This window comes from Anolis sagrei, chromosome 5 (genome assembly GCF_037176765.1).
Source record: "Anolis sagrei isolate rAnoSag1 chromosome 5, rAnoSag1.mat, whole genome shotgun sequence".
In the NCBI taxonomy this organism is placed as follows: Eukaryota; Metazoa; Chordata; class Lepidosauria; order Squamata; family Dactyloidae; genus Anolis; species Anolis sagrei.
This window is the reverse complement of record NC_090025.1, coordinates 136,478,838-136,496,253: the sequence shown is the minus strand read 5'-3', so window position 1 is coordinate 136,496,253 and position 17,416 is coordinate 136,478,838. Positions and strand designations below refer to the sequence as shown.

General features: G+C 40.0%; 2 protein-coding genes across 7 annotated transcripts in view; one reads left to right on the top strand and one right to left on the bottom strand.

The window, feature by feature from the left end:
* Window positions 1-5,311, bottom strand: part of PPHLN1 (periphilin 1) — a 37,885-nt gene extending 32,574 nt beyond the window's left edge. For 4 of the 6 annotated variants that reach the window (XM_060777587.2, XM_060777590.2, XM_060777589.2 and 1 more), the window contains exons 1-2: window positions 5,145-5,230; window positions 1,022-1,072 (exon numbers count right to left, since the gene is read on the bottom strand). In XM_060777587.2, coding sequence (XP_060633570.2) covers window position 1,022 — 1 coding nt within the window. In that variant the 5' untranslated portion in view covers window positions 1,023-1,072; window positions 5,145-5,230. Of the gene's footprint in view, window positions 1-1,021; window positions 1,073-5,139; window positions 5,231-5,279 lie in introns of those variants that run through there. The other 2 variants (XM_060777588.2, XM_067469079.1) reach the window with 2 other exon arrangements.
* Window positions 5,312-5,327: 16 nt separating this feature from the next.
* ZCRB1 (zinc finger CCHC-type and RNA binding motif containing 1) lies at window positions 5,328-16,350 on the top strand. The gene is made up of 8 exons (XM_060777592.2): window positions 5,328-5,771; window positions 10,467-10,557; window positions 10,708-10,736; window positions 11,734-11,845; window positions 11,933-12,040; window positions 12,495-12,607; window positions 12,699-12,774; window positions 15,501-16,350. Exons 2-8 carry the CDS (start codon window positions 10,474-10,476, stop codon window positions 15,627-15,629), a joined length of 651 nt encoding a protein of 216 aa, XP_060633575.1. The 5' UTR covers window positions 5,328-5,771; window positions 10,467-10,473; the 3' UTR covers window positions 15,630-16,350.
* Window positions 16,351-17,416: the final 1,066 nt, after the last annotated feature.

Here is a 17,416-nt window from a genome sequence, read left to right as displayed (position 1 = left end):
GGATTTTAGCCATAAGAAATAATCTCTCTTCCCAATCCTCAGCATTGTTATGTTTACTTTCGCAGACATAACAAGTTTCAGTAAGATTACAGATACAGTATTTGTACCCACTTGTGTAAAATAAACTCACAAAAGACCTTCCTATACATGCACACACAACTCCCCAAATGGTCCACTTGTCAGATGCAAATTTGCAAGTATTTTTAGTAGTAGTTTCTCTAACCATAGGTCAGTACCTAAATTTCTGTCAAGCATGAAAATAATCAGCTTAAGTTTTTGGCCACAGACTTGCAAAAGAGAGTGTCAAGAGATATCAATAACAGTCCAGTCCTGTTAACAAGTGGGCGTACTTTAGTTTCAATGAACAAAAATAGTAAATCCATACATAGAATTACAATAAAACAGAAACTATGGGATTGATTTCACCTAAGTCAATAGAACTCATTTCTACAAAGCATATGTGAGTTTCTGCAATAAATTTCTGTACAGCTTTCTGTGTACGCATGCATAATAAACCAGTAAATATCCAACATAACTGTTTGAAAAATGCACATTTATTTATTTGCGAAATTTATATGCCTCCCTTCTCATCCCAAAGGCGACTCAGAGTGGCTTGCAAGATATATATATACATACAATGTATTATATTATTAGCATAGCAAATATCAGTATTATATATTACTATATTGTACTATACCATTATATTATAATATTATTAGTATTATATGTAATATAAAATATATAATTATAATATTGTATTATTATTATATTGTATTACATTATAATATTATAAATATTATATGTATATACTATATATTATATTATATTATTAGTAAAGCACAAGGGACAAGATGGAACTGTCTTCTGCCCCCCCCCCCCTCTTCACTTGGGTTTTAATAAACAAGCAAACAAACCGAAAAGTAACTAAATTGTAAATAGAATTCAATGACTCTTTTATGTTGTAGCAGAACTAGCAGTTCTTGTCCCATCATCAAAGATAGCATTTTCAAACACTACTTACTTTTGTGTTTGACAACAGTTCCTTCACTCCAAATCAACTAGATCCTGTGTTCTAAAAACAAATGCATTAAAAAATATCAATTAAACGTTAAGTATAACAAAGATTAGAGCCATGTACTTCAGACTCCTGTGTAAATAGAAATCCGAAGTAGACACCTATCTCTTGTATTATTTTTAACTCATTCTGGCTTTTGACCTGTTACAAGGATGAAAATACGACTCTCAGAACTGCCATAGAATGCTGGCTGTATTCATGATGCACAGCTACTTCTGGGGCATATCATAAACTTTGCCAATTTGGTCAAAGTCAGGGGCCTCTTCTACACTGTCATACAAAATCCAGATTATCTTATTTGAACTGGATTATATTGCAGTGTAGGCAAACACATACAATCTAGTTCAAAGCAGATAATGTGGATTATCTGCTTTGATAATCTGGATTATATGGCTATATAAAAGGAAGCGAGGATACTCCACTTTGCTGGAAACTCTAGGATATCCCACAGCTTCAGAGTAGTCTGCACAGCCAGACCGTTTCCAATCAAACAGATCCACTGTCGAGATAGAACATAATTCCTCACTCCTAGCTGGCCATGGAATTCTTTGCAAGTTCCTGTCCATCACAAGTGTTGACATCAGAATGGGTTGCAAAACAATGCGAAACAATGGCTACAAACTACAAGAAAGGAGATTCCATCTGAACATGAGGAAGAACTTCCTGACTGTGAGAGCCGTTCAGCAGTGGAACTCTCTGCCCCGGAGTGTGGTGGAGACTCCTTCTTTGGAAGCTTTTAAACAGAGGCTAGATGGCCATCTGTCAGGGGAGATTTGAATGCAATATTCCTGCTTCTTGGCGGGGGGTTGGACTGGATGGCCCATGAGATCTCTTCCAACTCTTTGATTCTATGATTCTATGCCCACATGACTAACATGAAGAAGAGAGTCCATCCTTCATCCTTCTTCCCGGTCACATAGGCATCTATATCGGAATGGGGTGCACAACCAGGAAGGAGTAGGGACTCTAATAATAAAGGAGATGACAGGCATCGTAAACAGCCAGAAGCTCAGGCCCCTTCTATAAAGCCATAAAATCCAGATTATCAAAACAGATAATCCACATTATATGATTTGACCTGGATTATATGAGTCTAAACTGCTATATAATCCAGTTCAAAGCAAATAACCTGGATTTTATATGGCAGTGTAGAAGGAGCCTCACGCAGAGCTTTGTACGTAACTAGGAGTGGTGGTGATAACACTGAGGCCCCTTCTACTCTGCCACATAATCCAGATTATCAAATCAGATGATCCAAATTATCTGCTTTGAAATGGATTATATGAGTCTACATTGTCAATAGGTACTGCTCCTGCGGGAAGGTAACGGCGCTCCATGCAGTCATGCCGGCCACATGACCTTGGAGGTGTCTACGGACAAAGCTGGCTCTTCGGCTTAGAAATGGAGATGAGCACCACACCCCAGAGTCAGACATCACTGGACTTAATGTCAGGGGACTACCTTTACCTTGTTTACATTCTCATATAATCCAATTCAAAGCAGATAATCTGGATTTTATATGGCAGTGCACATGGGGCCTGAGAAACTGAAATGTGCACCATCCCAGCTGGACTCCCCAGGACATATTTGCACCAGGATGAATTGCCCAGTGAAGATGTGCCTTTAGCTGCTACATTCTAAAGCTACATAGACAACATAACTGGGCTAAAAGTTGTGTGGGAAAGTTGATTAAATCAAACACAATTCAGGGACCGTTCAACTCCCCTGTTGCGGCAGCTCCATTGGTTACCAGTCAGCTACCGGGCACAAATCAAGGTGCTGGTTTTTACCTTAAAAGCCCTGAGTGGTGCAGGCCCAAGCTATCTGTCTGATCGCATCTTCCAATATGACCCTGCCGGAACCCTATGATCTGCTGGGGAGGCCCTGCTCTTGGTCCAACCTCCATCACAGGTGCAGTTGCTGGGTATGAGGGAGAGGGCCTTCCCGGCAGTGGCTCTTCGGCTCTGGAACTCAGGATATCAGAATGGCTCCCTCCCTGCTTTCCTTCAGAAAGAAAATAAAAACTTTCCTCTGGAGGGAAGCTTTTGGGGAAGACAATGAGCACGTTAAAGGATAGTGGATTTTGACATTATGGTAACGAGTTGGGAGCTGGTTTTTAATTACAGCTGGTTTTAATTATTGCTTTATTGTGTACTGTAGTTTTATATAATGTGTCAATTTTTTTTATAATTGTGATTTATATTTATGTTTTGTGTTTTTGTATTGTCTCAGATTCCTATAGCATCGAATTTCTGCTGAGAATTAACCATTCCGAGTCCCTCAATGAGGGAGAGAGGGTGGGGTATAAAACAAAATAAATAACATCCTTCACTCTGAAGAACAGAAATACTGGTGATGGCTATCCACACAGGACAGTTATTTAAATACACAGCTCTGCATATATTGTGGGTATAAATGCCACAGAAAGCAAGGAACTACAGCTAAAGTAGATCCCCATTTAGTTGCACATCCACGTATATCTGTCTGTCTGTCTGTCTGTCTATCTATCTATCTATCGCAGGCTTAGGCAACTTGGGCCCTCCAGGTGTTTTTGGACTTCAACTCCCAAAAATTCCGAACAGCCTCAGGCCTCTTCTTTTTTCCTCTCAGCTGCTCCAGTGACTGAGGGGGGAAAGGAAGGGGTCTGAGGCTGTTAGGAATTGTCAGAGTTGAAGCCCTAAACAACTGGAGGGCCCAAGTTTGTCCATGCCTAATCTATAGTTAGCTATACATTTGGCCCACTGTATCCAGAGATTCTTGGCCTATTAATTCCACTCACATTGAATATTTATTTATTTATTTATTTTGGACATTTATATCCTACCCTTCTCACCCCTGAAGGGGGACTCAGAGCAGTTTACAACTGGCATGCATTAGATGCTACGAAAACAATAGCAATAAAATCACAATTAAAACACTAAACAATAAATTAAAACATTCAATTAACAAATCCAAAACCAAATCCACATCCAAAGTCATCGTCCGAGGTCTTTCCATTGTCAATCACAGAAATAGTATACATATTTAATGCTGCACCTGCTGCTCGAATGTCTGGTCCCATAGCCACGATTCAAGCTTTTTTCTAAAGGACAAGAGGGAAGGGGCCAACCTGGTTTCAGCGGGGAGCATGTTCCACAGATGGATGGCCACCACAGAGAAGGCCCTGTCTCTCGTCCCCTTGCCAGGGGACGATCACGCTTGCCAGGGCGGTGGGGTCAAAAACAGGGCCTCCCTCAATGAACTTAAGCTTCGAGGTGGATTGTAGAGAGAGATACATTTGGACAAGTAAGCTGGGCCGGAACCGTATAGGGCAGTGGTTCTCAACCTGGGCCCCCAGATGTTTTTGGCCTTCAACTCCCAGAAATCCTACCAGCTAGTAAACTGTCTGGGATTTCTGGGAATTGTAGGCCAAAAACATCTGGGGACCCCAGGTTGAGAACCACTGGTATAGAGCTTTATAGGCCAAAGCCAGCACTTTGAATTGGGCCCGGTTACAGACTGGCAGCCAGTGGAGCTGACATAACAGGGGGTGGTATGCTCCCTGTACGCCACTCCGGTGAGCAATCTGGCTGCCGCCCGTTGGAACTGAAACTTCCGAACAGTCTTCAAAGGCAATACCACATAGAGTAATCTATACGGGCGTAACAAGAGTGTGGAGCACCGTGGCCAAAAGAAAATCTTCAGATTTTGGGAAGAAGATATTAGAAAATACTCTGATACAGAGCAATGCCTTCCTTCATTTCCTTGCCAAAGTCTAAAGGAAGGGGAAATCCATGCTGACATATCATATAGATGTCTATACAAACCTAAGGTCCCTTCCACGCAGATGAATCAAATCCCACAATATCTGCTTTGAACTGGAATATATGGCAGTGTGGACTCAGATAACCCAGTTCAAAGCAGATCTTGTGGATTATCTGCCTTGATATTCTGGGTTATATAGCTGTGTGGAAGGGCCCTCAGACTCTCTTCCCCATATGGCTGTGTGGAGGGGGGCTTGATGCTCTCAATGGAGAAAGACCTGAGGGAACCAAAACAACGTCACTTAAAGAAAAAAACAAAACCTCGCCTCTTTCTCCCAACGAACTCAACCGCCGCGAGTCCAAACCAGCGCCGCACGGAGTCGGGAAACAGGCCACTTCCGGCGCGTTGCCTGACGACACCGGAAGTGTCCCGTTTCATATCCCCTCCCCTTTGTCCTTACCATAAAGATGGAATTCAAGCGGGAACAGCGAGGCCCTGCTCTGGGCCTTCACGCACCGGAAGCCGGAAGTGAGGGCTGGGCTCTGTCACATACCAACACTGCGTTCCCAACGCTAGGCCTCCAATTACGGGGACTTCAACTCCCAGAAGCCTCAGCTGCCTTGGCTAATGAATCAGGATTCTGGGAGCTGAAGTCCAAAGCCACTGGAAGGCCGGAAGTTTGGGAAACCCTACATTCTGGCCTAGCACTACATTCTACTTCGAACTTCCTGCAATCCTGTGGTTTTGGAGTTATTTATATTATTCAGCCAAACCCCAGATTTCCACAAGACGTTGCCATGGCAGCAATAGCGGGATGTAACACTGTAGTAGGGCGATGACGAAGTGAAATAGACTTGTGGCACGTTTAAGTGGTTGTTTGGATATTTTTTGTCAACTCTGTTCTATCGTTCGTCGCGATCCTTTGAAAGAAACCCTAATGGTCGTCTAATAGGTGAGTCCGACTTTTGCCTTTCTTGTAGTGGGCCCTAGAGTTGCCAACATCCGCTGGATAATGGAGAAAGGCAGGGAGTTTCAGGAAAAAAAACATCTATTTCTGTTTTATTGACTATTCTAAAGCCTTTGACTGTGTGGATCATAATAAATTGTGGCATATCTCAGCAATATGTCCTCTAAATGCACTTTATATCGACTTAGGATTGCTTGTACGCTCCCACCTCTCCTTCCTTGTTCATACCCAGCATTATTTTTTAAATTTTAAATTACATTTGGCCCAGCCATAGGTTTTAAATGTACTATTGTCATCGGTTTTTTGTTTATTTTGTTTATGAGATTTATTTTAACTGTTTTATATTGTTGTTCTTGCTTTTTTGATGTATTGTAGGCTCGGCTTCATGTAAGCTGCACTTGGGAGATGGGGTATAAATAAAGTTTTATTATTATTATAAGTTCTTGGTGGTATGGGGATACCAAATCACCTTATCTCTCTCCTGAGGAATCTGTATAAGGACCAAGTAGCAACAGTAAGAACTGACCATGGAACAACAGAATGGTTCAAGGTTGGGAAAGGCGTACGGCAGGGTTGTATACTCTCACCCAACCTATTCAGCTTGTATGCAGCACACATCGTGCGATTTGCAGGGCTTGACGAATGCAAGGTTGGGGTAAAAATTGCTAGAAGAAACATTAACAACCTCAGATATGCAGATGACACCACTCTGATGGCCGAAAGCGTGGAGGAGCTGAGGAGCCTTCTAATCAAGGTGAAAGAAGAAAGCGCAAAAGCTGGGTTGCAGCTAAACATCAAAAAAACCAAGATTATGGCAACAAGAATGATTGACAACTGGGAAATAGAGGGAGAAAATGTGGAAGCAGTGACAGACTTTGTATTTCTAGGTGCAAAGATTACTGTAGATGCAGACTGCAGCCAGGAAATCAGGAGACACTTACTTCTTGGGAGGAGAGCAATGTCCAATCTCAATAAAATAGTGAAGAGTAGAGACATCACACTGGCAACGAAGATCCGCATAGTTAAAGCAATGGTATTCCCCACAGTCACCTACGGATGTGAGAGCTGGACCATAGGGAAGGCTGAGCGAGGGAAGATTATTTTGAACTGTGGTGTTGGAGGAGAGTGCCTTGGACTGCGAGAAGATCAAACCAGTCCATACTTCAGGAAATAAAGCCCGACTGCTCATTGGAGGGAAGGATAGTAGAGGCTAAGATGAAGTACTTTGGCCACATCATGAGAAGACGATGCTGGGGAAAATGGAAGGAAAAAGGAAGAGGCGCCGACCAAGGGCAAGATGGAAGGATGGCATCCTTGAAGTGACTGGCTTGACCTTGAAGGAGCTGGGGATGGCGGCGGCCGACAGGGAGCTTTGGCATGGACTGGTCCATGAGGTCACGAAGAGTCAGAAATGACTGAATGAATGAATAACAAATAATGGACCCTTTTGCATTTCGTCATCAGAAGGCGACAGGCATCGGAGTTCTAGGCTGCAGACGGAGGCAAGAGCGATGGCCCAGTCCGGCTCTGACTGAGAGACTTATCGGGGTCAGAGGTGCATTGGAACCGGCCTTGTTTCCACCTTTTGCTGGGTTCCTTGACTCATCCCTTCCTCTCCAGTTCAGTAGTTTAAGAGCTGAGCTTGAATTCAGTGCGGTTTTCCCAGCCAAATATATGAAGATGCTGCTACACCAGCTTAAGGATCACCGTCTTTGTACCTTTAGTTAAATGGCAGTCAACCCTTAAGTTTGCTTGAAAGGCATATCTCTTGATACTTAATGATCAGCAGAGATGTGACTTTCCCACTTCTTCACAGAAGAAGCATCCATCATAGAATTGTAAGAGTTGGAAGGGACCACATGGGCCATCTAGTCCAATCCCCTGCCATGCAGAAACAGCACCATCAAAGCACCCCAATGGATGGCCACCCACTCTCTGTTTAAAAGCCTACAAAATAAGGAGCTTCCACCAGACTCTGCCCCCTTCCACACAGTTGTATAAAATCCACATTGAACTGGATTATATGGCAGTGTGGACTCAGATAATCCAGTTCAAAGCAGATATTGTGGATTATCTGCCTTGAGATTGTGTTATTTGTGAATTTTTTATTGCTTGTCTAAATTGTTTTTACTGCTGTTTATTTCTATTTTTGTCTTTCTAAGCCGGCCTGAGTCCCTTCAGGAAGAGAGGGCAGGTTATAAATAAAATTATTATTATTATTATTATTATTAAGATCTTGTGGGTTTTTTCGGGCTATATGGCCATGTTCTAGAGGCATTTCTCCTGACGTTTCGCCTGCATCTATGGCAAGCATCCTCAGAGGTGAGGTCTCTGCCAATACATTATTGGCAGAGGGCTCTGACAATACATTATTATTATTTGTATTATTATGTTCTGGGTTATATACCTGTGTGGAAGGGCCCTCTGAAGCAGAGAGTTCCACTGTTGAACAGCTCTTACGATCAGGAAATTCTTAATGTTCAGGTGGAATCTCCTTTTCTGTAATTTAACCCTTTACTCGAGTCCTAATTTCCAGGGCAGCAGAAAAGCTCCCTCTTCCTTAAGATATCATTTCATATATTTAAACATGTCTATCATGTCTCCTTCTAACATTCTCTTCTGCAGACTAAACATACCCAGCTCTTGAATCTGCTTTTCATATGGCCTGGTCTCCAGACTTTTGATCATTTTAGTTGCTCTTCCCTGGATATCGTTTAGCTTGACAGTAATCCTCTTGAATTGTGGTGCAAGAAATTAGACACAGCATCCCAGGTGAGACCTGACCAAAGCAGAATAGAGAGTCACCATGACTTCCTTCGATCTAGACACTACTTTTGATACAGCCCAAAATCCCATTGGCTTTTGTAGCAGCTGCTCAATTAGTTGTCCACTAAGCCCCCTTCCACACAGCTGTATAAAATCCACATTGAACTGGATTATCTAACAGCATGGACTCAGATAATCCAGTTCAAAGCGAATATTGTGGATTATCTCCCTTGATAGTCTTGGTTATATGGCTGTGTAGAAGGGCCCTCAGACTCTTTCACATGTAACTCAGATCTCTTTCACATTTAACTCTGAGCAGTTCCAGACAGCCCTTTATCCCAAAAGCATTCGTGTTAAAAAAAAATGCGGATGTTTTTGGGGGGCTGTCCCCACCCACCCCAGAAAGCGTGTGCTTTCTGGAATGGGTTGTCCACATGTGCTCTCGCGACTAGAGTACCTGAGAGAATGTGTGGAGACCCTACACCCCCGAGCCCCCAGACCCCTTAGAAAACAAAGAAAAACGTACGTAGCCTCCATTAGAAGCCCCGGTGGGCTCTTCCAGAGCGTAGAAATGACACGCCAGGAGAGCGAGGGGGGGGGGAGGAAAATCGCTTCCTCCCCCCCCCCCCCCCCAACTCTCCTGGCATGTCTTACCTACATGCCGGGAGAGCCCATCAGGGCTTCTAATGGAGGCAACATAAGTTTTTCTTAGTTTTATAAGGGATCTAGGAGCTTGGGGGAGGGGTTGGTATTCCCACAGTTTGCTGGGCTTATTTAGCCTGGTAAACCATGGGAATGGTATCTGGACTGTAGTCCAGACATCAGAAATAGTGGATTTATCCCACAACTTCCAAGAAGGCGTGGAATAAATGCTCTATCAAATTAATTAGCTGTAAACCAGGGTTTTCTCTGCTTTGTAGCAAATTAATACAGGACTGTCCAGAACGTTGTCTGGACAACCCCTCCTTTATTGCGGGAGTTCCCTCAATATAGGCCCTGTCTTGATGGTCCCTCTGTTGTTGAGATAAAAAACAGTGCTCGTTTAAGTCAATATAATCCAACATCCCTTTTCAATATTGTTCAAGTATATGCCATTGGGAATTCTACATGAGGACATAAGAGTCCTCTCCCACTCATGTTCCCTTCTATTCAGTGGCATGTGGCTTCTCATTCTGGAGTTGGCACATAGCTGTCATGGCTATTAGCCTATTCTACATGAACATGTCCTATATATCCATTTTAGAATGCTGTCTTATAGCTATAGCCACTTTCAATCATTCTCTGTCTTTCCATTTGGAATCTCTTATCATTCAGCTTTGTAAAATAATCCTGTGTTTTAGTTTTATGAAAGGAGGAGACAAATGTGGAGCTTGTTTCCAAAATATACCAAATGCATCTGAATTAATTTTATACTAGTAGAAAAATAGTCCTGAGGATATGCATTATTGTGCTTCAGAATGCAATTTTCCATGCCCTGTACCAAAGTGACTGGATACATTTTGTTAGTTTTGACCGGTAAACAATATTCTACTCCTCACCAATAATATGCTGCCACATAACTTGTTTTTCAATATTTTTTTTGATTTGGTACTTTTTGGAACCGAGCTCTACAAATATCTGCTTCTGAGATGATGGCTACAGCATTCCTGCTTTTTTATCTCCCAGATCCTTAGATTTTCTCCAATGTTGAATCTCTTAAGTAAGCAAATGCATAAGATGCAAGGCTGGAAAGGGACTGAGGAATTGAGAAACAATGAACAAGAATGCCTCCTCTGTTAGTATAACTGAAGAAAACCAAGGGCTTTCTGTCTGGGATTTTTATTTGTTTGCTAATTTATAAAAGTGTGAATTCAGTAACTGGAAATGATGCTACTTTATGATGAAAGTTCACAATTTTGCTTTCTATCTCTGCAGGAAAAAAATGAGTGGAGGATTAGCTCCAAGCAAAAGCACAGTTTATGTGTCTAATTTGCCCTTCTCATTGACAAACAATGACTTATACAGGGTAAGTAAATGTAAATATTATTGAGTTTAACTTAGCTTTTCATGTGTATAAACAGGGAATCTTATTTTTCTTTATTTTCTGGAAAATACTCCTTTGAATTCTTATTTTATCATAAACAGTTACATTCTTTATTTGTGTTTTTTTTTCCAGATTTTTTCCAAATATGGCAAAGTGGTTAAGTGAGTATGGTGATATTCTGAATTGTGTTTTGTTTAAATGTGGAGTCTGAAAGTTAAGATCTTTTTGGGGGGTATTCAGTATTTTCTTTGCTTTATATTTATCCGGCCTTTTCCCCAGTATAGAACTCAAGGCTGTAGGTAGAAAACTTGCTTAGTAATTTCACTAGACAATTATTTCTCAAATAGGTGATGTTTGGCAGGCACCAAAAGTGATGTGGGTGCTCCTGATTATTCCAGTCTTTTCATTTCAGTCATTTTAGACTGGAAGGGGACTTGTTATGTTGTAATTTTTAAACAAGAAGGAGCCCAAATTTTTTGTCAATCTTGTTCCCGTGACCCAGAGATGCTTATCACTTAAGAGATGCCAACCACTATATGCTGTCATACCTTCTTCCTATCCCAGAGATTTTTTTCTTTTTTAATACATTTAGTCCTTCAATATTTCTTTTGATCTCAGAACATCATCCTGGATTCTTTTTCACATTCAGATCCTAATGCATGCCAGAGATTGTAGTTTTTCTGGGAAGGCTTTTCCTGGAGAGTTAAGAGTGTCATTCACAAATCGACATGGCTTATTTGCATTGATGTGTATGCAGAATTCTTTAGATTTTTATAGAGAACAAGAAGCTGGAAGCTATTAGTGCTTCTCATGTACTCCCATTGAGTGTTTTGGTAAATAAGTTCACTTCAGAAAAGGTTCTGTTCATCATATTTACCAACCTGAGAAGTCTTGAGTCTTGCTGATGGATCAGAGAAGCACAGTTCCTATGATGATTCAATGAGTTTGGTAGCAACTGCAGTGATGGCAAATTTGGTGATTTGCAGAAAGCCCAGGAGCAGTACAGCCTCCCCCCCCCCCCCCCCGGCCATCTGTAATGTAAACGTTGTTATAGTTCAGAAATACAAATAGTTATAACAGGATGAACTTTATCATGAATGATGCTTTAAGAAACTGCACTAGCTCTTTGTTCATCTCAGTTCCTTGGTTGTCTTTTAGAGTTACAATTATGAAAGACAAAGATACCCGAAGGAGTAAAGGGGTTGCATTTATTTTGTTCTTGGATAAAGAATCGGCACAGAACTGTTCTCGGGCACTTAACAATAAGCAAGTAAGTGGCAGTTCATTTCTAAGAAAAAGGTTTCAAGGTATTCAGAAGCCTAAGATTGTATTGTAAGCTTCCCGCTTTTTCTTCTAGCTGTTTGGAAGAGTAATAAAAGCAAGTATTGCTATTGACAATGGAAGAGCTGCAGAATTCATCCGAAGGCGAAACTACTATGACAAATCAAAGTGCTATGAATGTGGAGTAAGTACATTTACAGTGTCACAGAAGAAATAAGTAATATTGGTTTTTTGCTCAAATTGGTTTTGTCAAAGTATGCACTTGGGCTACTAACTAGTCACTTGATTGGTTTTTGTAATTCTTATTGGAAAAATCTACTTCATAAATTATCCCCAATTTTGCACACCCCTTGTACACTGGCACACTTTTAATGTTAGTCTCTTAAACAATTCAAAATCTATTGTAAGTACTGCAGTTTCCTTTTATGTTATTACTGATTTTCTTTAGTATTTCTACATGCTGCACTGTTGCTCCCAAAGACTAATTTGTAACTATATTGTATTTATATCTTGATTTTGTAAGGAGAATAATAGCAGTTTAGTTCTTTATTACACATAAAGTATAAGTGTAATATATCAATTCTCCAAGGTGTTCTACTTCTTAATGATTTCTGTTCACTGTTTTTTCTTTCCTTAAGGAAGCAGGACACTTAAGCTATGCTTGTCCTAAGAATATGCTAGGAGAACGTGAGCCACCCAAAAAGAAAGAAAAGAAGAAAAAGAAGAAAATAGCTGAACCAGAAGAAGAAATGTAAGTGCATGATTTTGTATGAGGCAATATTTGACACAGCTACGTGACCATAGCATAATGTGAGTTTCCTACTTTTTTGTATACCGTTCAGTGAGGATGAAGAAGAGAGTGAAGATGAAGGAGAAGACCCTGCTCTTGACAGCCTCAGTCAAGCTATAGCTTTCCAGGTACTTTTCAGTGCTCGGTTTTTAAATAGCAAACAGGATGTGGAGCAAACTGTTGCTCTGCTTTCTTTGGTGCTTGTAATGAAAAGCCAAAGAGTTCTCCCCATGAAGATGTTTATCTGTTCTCTGCTGGACTGGATGAATCTATTTACATGGATGGCTGTTCCCTCTGAAGTCATCAGTTCTCATGCATCACTAGTTCCCTTTGACTAGAGTTCAATTAAGGCTGCTGACTACTACCACATTTTAAAACCAGAACTCAGTGCCTTCTTCTAGTCACCATTTGATTCACCAGTAGCAATGTCAAATCACTCCTAGTTACTGCATGAGATTATTTTATATGATTTTTTTTTTAAAAAAATTGTCAGCAGGAAACCTTTGGAAACACAATTTAAAGCTGGAAATATACAAGTTGAAATGTTTGCGAGTTCCCCTTCCAAACTGGGGAGTATGAAGCCCAGAGAGTGTTTGAGGGAACAAGAGCCATACATGCTGCCCATGGCCACAAGAATCCCACTCTTGGTTTTCAGCCATGCTATTTCAGTGGAATGTAAAAGTTTCAATGTGTTAATAATAATCTATATAAATAAAAATGTAATGTTCGTTTGTGATACCATCAGAACTCAAAAACCACTGGGGCAATTGGCACCAAATTTGGACACTAGACACTATCTCAAGCAAGCTATGTCCTCCACTCACAAAAACTCAAAAAACCCTTCCCCTCCCTCCCCCCCCCCTCTCCCCTCTGAAAGACTCCAACCATAAGCCTCAGGGAGGGAGGGGGGAGGGAAGTGTGCACGTGCATGGCCAGCAGCGAGTGTGCGTGCACAGCAGGCTCCCACGAAGGCTCTCTGTTCAGGAGGCTCTCTGTTCAGGAAAAGCCCTCATCCCCGCAGGCCTGCCTCATGCTGCCTAGGCTGCTCTGCCCCCAAAGTTGATTTATCCAGACCCGACTAATCTACCGCCGATGGGATGGATTCGGGAGAAAGGAAACTCTGCGGAAGCAAAAGCAATCAAGCTCAGAGCAGATCCATTGATAACCCAGGCTCAGAATACAGAAACCCCAATCCAATTCATGTCAGGCAGGAAGACACCATTCATTCTACAAATATAGCATCCCAAGCATATAGGATCAAATAGCATAATAATAATAATAATAATAATAATAATAATAATAATAATAATCCAAAATAATAAATATATTGACTATAATAGGCTTTAAGTCAATGATATGACACATAAAAATCTATCCCAAAGAACTATAAAAAATTGAACTGGCCCAACGAAACCATACAGCTATGTTATAATTGGCAATATATATCTATAAATTTATATAACCCTTTCAAAATATTTTTGATAACATGTTAATTATAAAATACTTATTTAATTTTAAAATATTTAATTATTTTCATTTAAAAATATTTAACTTTTGAATACTCCATTTAGATATTTTAACTTTAAAATATTTGTTTAATTTAAACATATTTTAATATTTTCATTATAAAATATTTAATTCTTTAGTTCTAAAGTATTTCATTTACCTATTTTGATTTTAAAAATTATTATTTACATTACATTATTTTATTTTAATATTTAAAATATAAAATATAAAATTGTTTAATTTTAATATTATTCCTTTAATTTTAATATTACAATTTATACACATTTAATATTTGCATTTCATAATACTTTATTTAATGTATTTTATTTGGTTTAATTATTTAATTTTAATGTTTTAATTTTAATGTTTTAATTTAAAAATATTTAATTGTTTACCTTTACAAAATTTAAATCTAAAAATGCTTAATTAACTTTAAAATATTTTACTGTTAGTATTTTAATTTAAAAAGTATTTAGTTGTTTACTTTTCAAATATTTTCCATATCACCAAGCTAGGCCACAGCAACGAGTGGCTAGGAAAGACGCCAGGGAGGGAGAGAGGGGGATCGCCGGGGAAGGGGCCCTTTGATGCCATAGGGATAGGGATAGGAAGGGGCCCCAAAGGCCATCCAGTCCAACCTCATTTTACAGTAAAGGAAGACACCATCAAAGCCCTCCCGACAGACGGTCAACCAGTTGGAAGGGAGTCCCAGAGGCCATCCAGTCCAACCCTCTTTGTCTGTCTGTATGTCCATCCATCCTTCAATCCATCAATCACTCCATCTACGTATCTATCTACCTACCAACCTATCTATGTTCTATCCATCTACCTTCTGTTACATCTATCAATGTCCCTTCCATCTGTCCCTTCTGTCTATTGCTTCAACTGGAATTCTTCTCTTATCTGAGGGCCATAGCAGCATGTACAGCTAGTTCACTCATAATGCTATAGTTCCTGCAAGGCTAGAGGGGTCTGAACTGTATCCCCTCCTCTTGGAATCAGATGGGTATCCCTTTTTATACTTCACTACTTGATTGCATGTGTCTGAATTTTTTGGCCACATGCAGAAGAAATGGGAAGGGATGGTGATACCACAAGATGTGAAGAGAGTGGTCTCTTATGGGAGGGGAATGTCAGAAGAAATGCTATATGTGTGTATGGTTTACAAGACAGACACCCCAAGTAGAAACTAGAGAAACAGGCTGCTGACTTCCTTCACAGGAAAGAAATGATAACCAATGATTTTGTTCTAGGAGCTAGAACAGAGCAACAGTCTTTTTGGCGCCAGACATTCTGGCTTAGAAATCAGGCTATGGGCCATATCTGAAGTAATTTTGTTTTCTTACAGCAAGCTAAAATTGAAGAAGAGCAACAAAGGGCAATACAGATTGCAGGTGAAACCTCAACATCAGATTCAAGACGACCACGGATCAAGAAAAGTGCATATTTTAGTGATGAGGAAGAACTTAGCGACTGATTTGTATTGGATACATACCTATGACATGTGTATATTTGTAGAGATTGTGTGACTGCTAAAACTTCCTTGCCATTGTAAATAAAAAGTATATTACTGAAAGAAAACCAGATACTTACAATATTGTGAGCAAGTCTTGGTGGTGAAAAAGTACAGTGTATTCGAGACTCTTGCTGTAAAATCATGTACAACTTTATGTTTTATTTCAAATATATTAAGACAGTATTTCAGAAAATATATTTCTATAAACTTACTTTATTTCTAAAATAGTCATGAAATCTGTTGTAGTAAGAGGTTCCCACACTTGGAGTTACAAAGTTTGAAGCAATTCAGCTATTCTCATTATGGAGACAGCAAATGGCACAAGATAGTATCCAGAAGGTCTTTATTATTGAGCATTACAATTTTGAAGAATATAACTAAAATGTGAGGGTGAAGCTAAATGTGCTTGATGTCCTTTTTATTTCAGTTAATCCAAACAAAAATGTGAAAATGACTTGAGTTAGGGATTCAGGGAGCAGGAATTATTCTTCCTCTCTCTTCTGTTTCTGAGATATCTATTTTTCTTTTATAGCTGCATTTAATTTCACTTTGTGGATAAAAGTAATTTATGGAGCAGTAATTTAAACTACTGCTTCTTAAACTGAGTCCTAACCTCAAATGGGGTCCATTTGCTCAATGCTGGGAACCCCAAAAATTGCAATAGTAAAAGTTTTCTGAACATTACCTTGTGGCTGTTTTAGATATTTGCAGAAATCTGTTGTGCGGTGTTTACAGTGCACTCTGCAGAAAATGTTTCATCTGTACTCCACAAAAAGAAAAATCAACCTTTTTAACAAGCCTTGCAAAAGCTAGTTTGTGATCAGTATATTATTGTTTTTTATACTTTTTATATGCCTATATACCCAGAGTCACATAAAAATGTCTCAGGCCAAATTTTTGAATGGCAACATTTAAGAAGCCCTAATTTAGACAACCACAGCAAAATCCCAAAGGGTTCATGTCTTTAAAATTGCAGCCTCAATCATAGAATCATTGAATCCTTGAGTTGGAAGAGCCATCCAGTCCAACCCCATTCGGCCAAGAAGCAGGAAAATTACATTCAAAGTACCCCTGACAGATGGTCATCCAGCCTCTTTTTAAAAGCCTCCAAAGAAGGGGCCTCCACCACACTCCAGGGCAGAGAGTTCCACTGCTGAACATCTCTCACAGTCAGGAAATTCTTCCTAATGTTCAGGTGGAATCTCCTTTCCTGTAGTTTGAAGCCATCGTTCCTCATCCTAGTCTCCAAGATAGCAAAAAAACAAGCTTGTTCCCTCCTCCCTATGACTTCACATATTTATACATGGCTGTCATGTCTTTTCTCAGCCTTTTCTTCTGAAGGCTAAACATGCCCAGCTCTTTTAAGTCATTCTCCAGACCCTTGATCATTTTAGTTGTGATCAAAATTAGTTGACTTGTTTTTACTAAATGACAAAACGGTCAGCAAGAACACAGATCACTAATCCTATTAGATGACTAATTGGGGTTCCGCATTTGTTCTGCCACTTAGCCACTGGAACATTGGTTTCCAATCTTTGGTACTCCAGGTGTTTTGGACTTCAGCTCCCAAAATTCCTAACAACTGGTAAGTTGGCTCAGATTTCTGGGAGATGAAGTCCAAAACACCCAGAGGACTAAAGGTTGGTACCCACTGCACTAGAAGTATTAAGCCAAAATTAAAGTCTGAATGAATGTTGTGATGACCCACAGTAAGCATGCTCACTTTCAAAGAGGTCCTGTGCCCCTAA

What these genes read in the sequence shown, in the direction of transcription:
- ZCRB1 (XM_060777592.2), top strand. Translation starts at nt 10,474, where the DNA reads ATGAGTGGAGGATTAGCTCCAAGCAAAAGCACAGTTTATGTGTCTAAT. An exon ending in GCTGAACCAGAAGAAGAAAT is followed by an intron (nt 12,608 to 12,698) that starts GTAAGTGCATGA and finishes TATACCGTTCAG; the next exon opens with TGAGGATGAAGAAGAGAGTG. An exon ending in GTCAAGCTATAGCTTTCCAG is followed by an intron (nt 12,775 to 15,500) that starts GTACTTTTCAGT and finishes GTTTTCTTACAG; the next exon opens with CAAGCTAAAATTGAAGAAGA.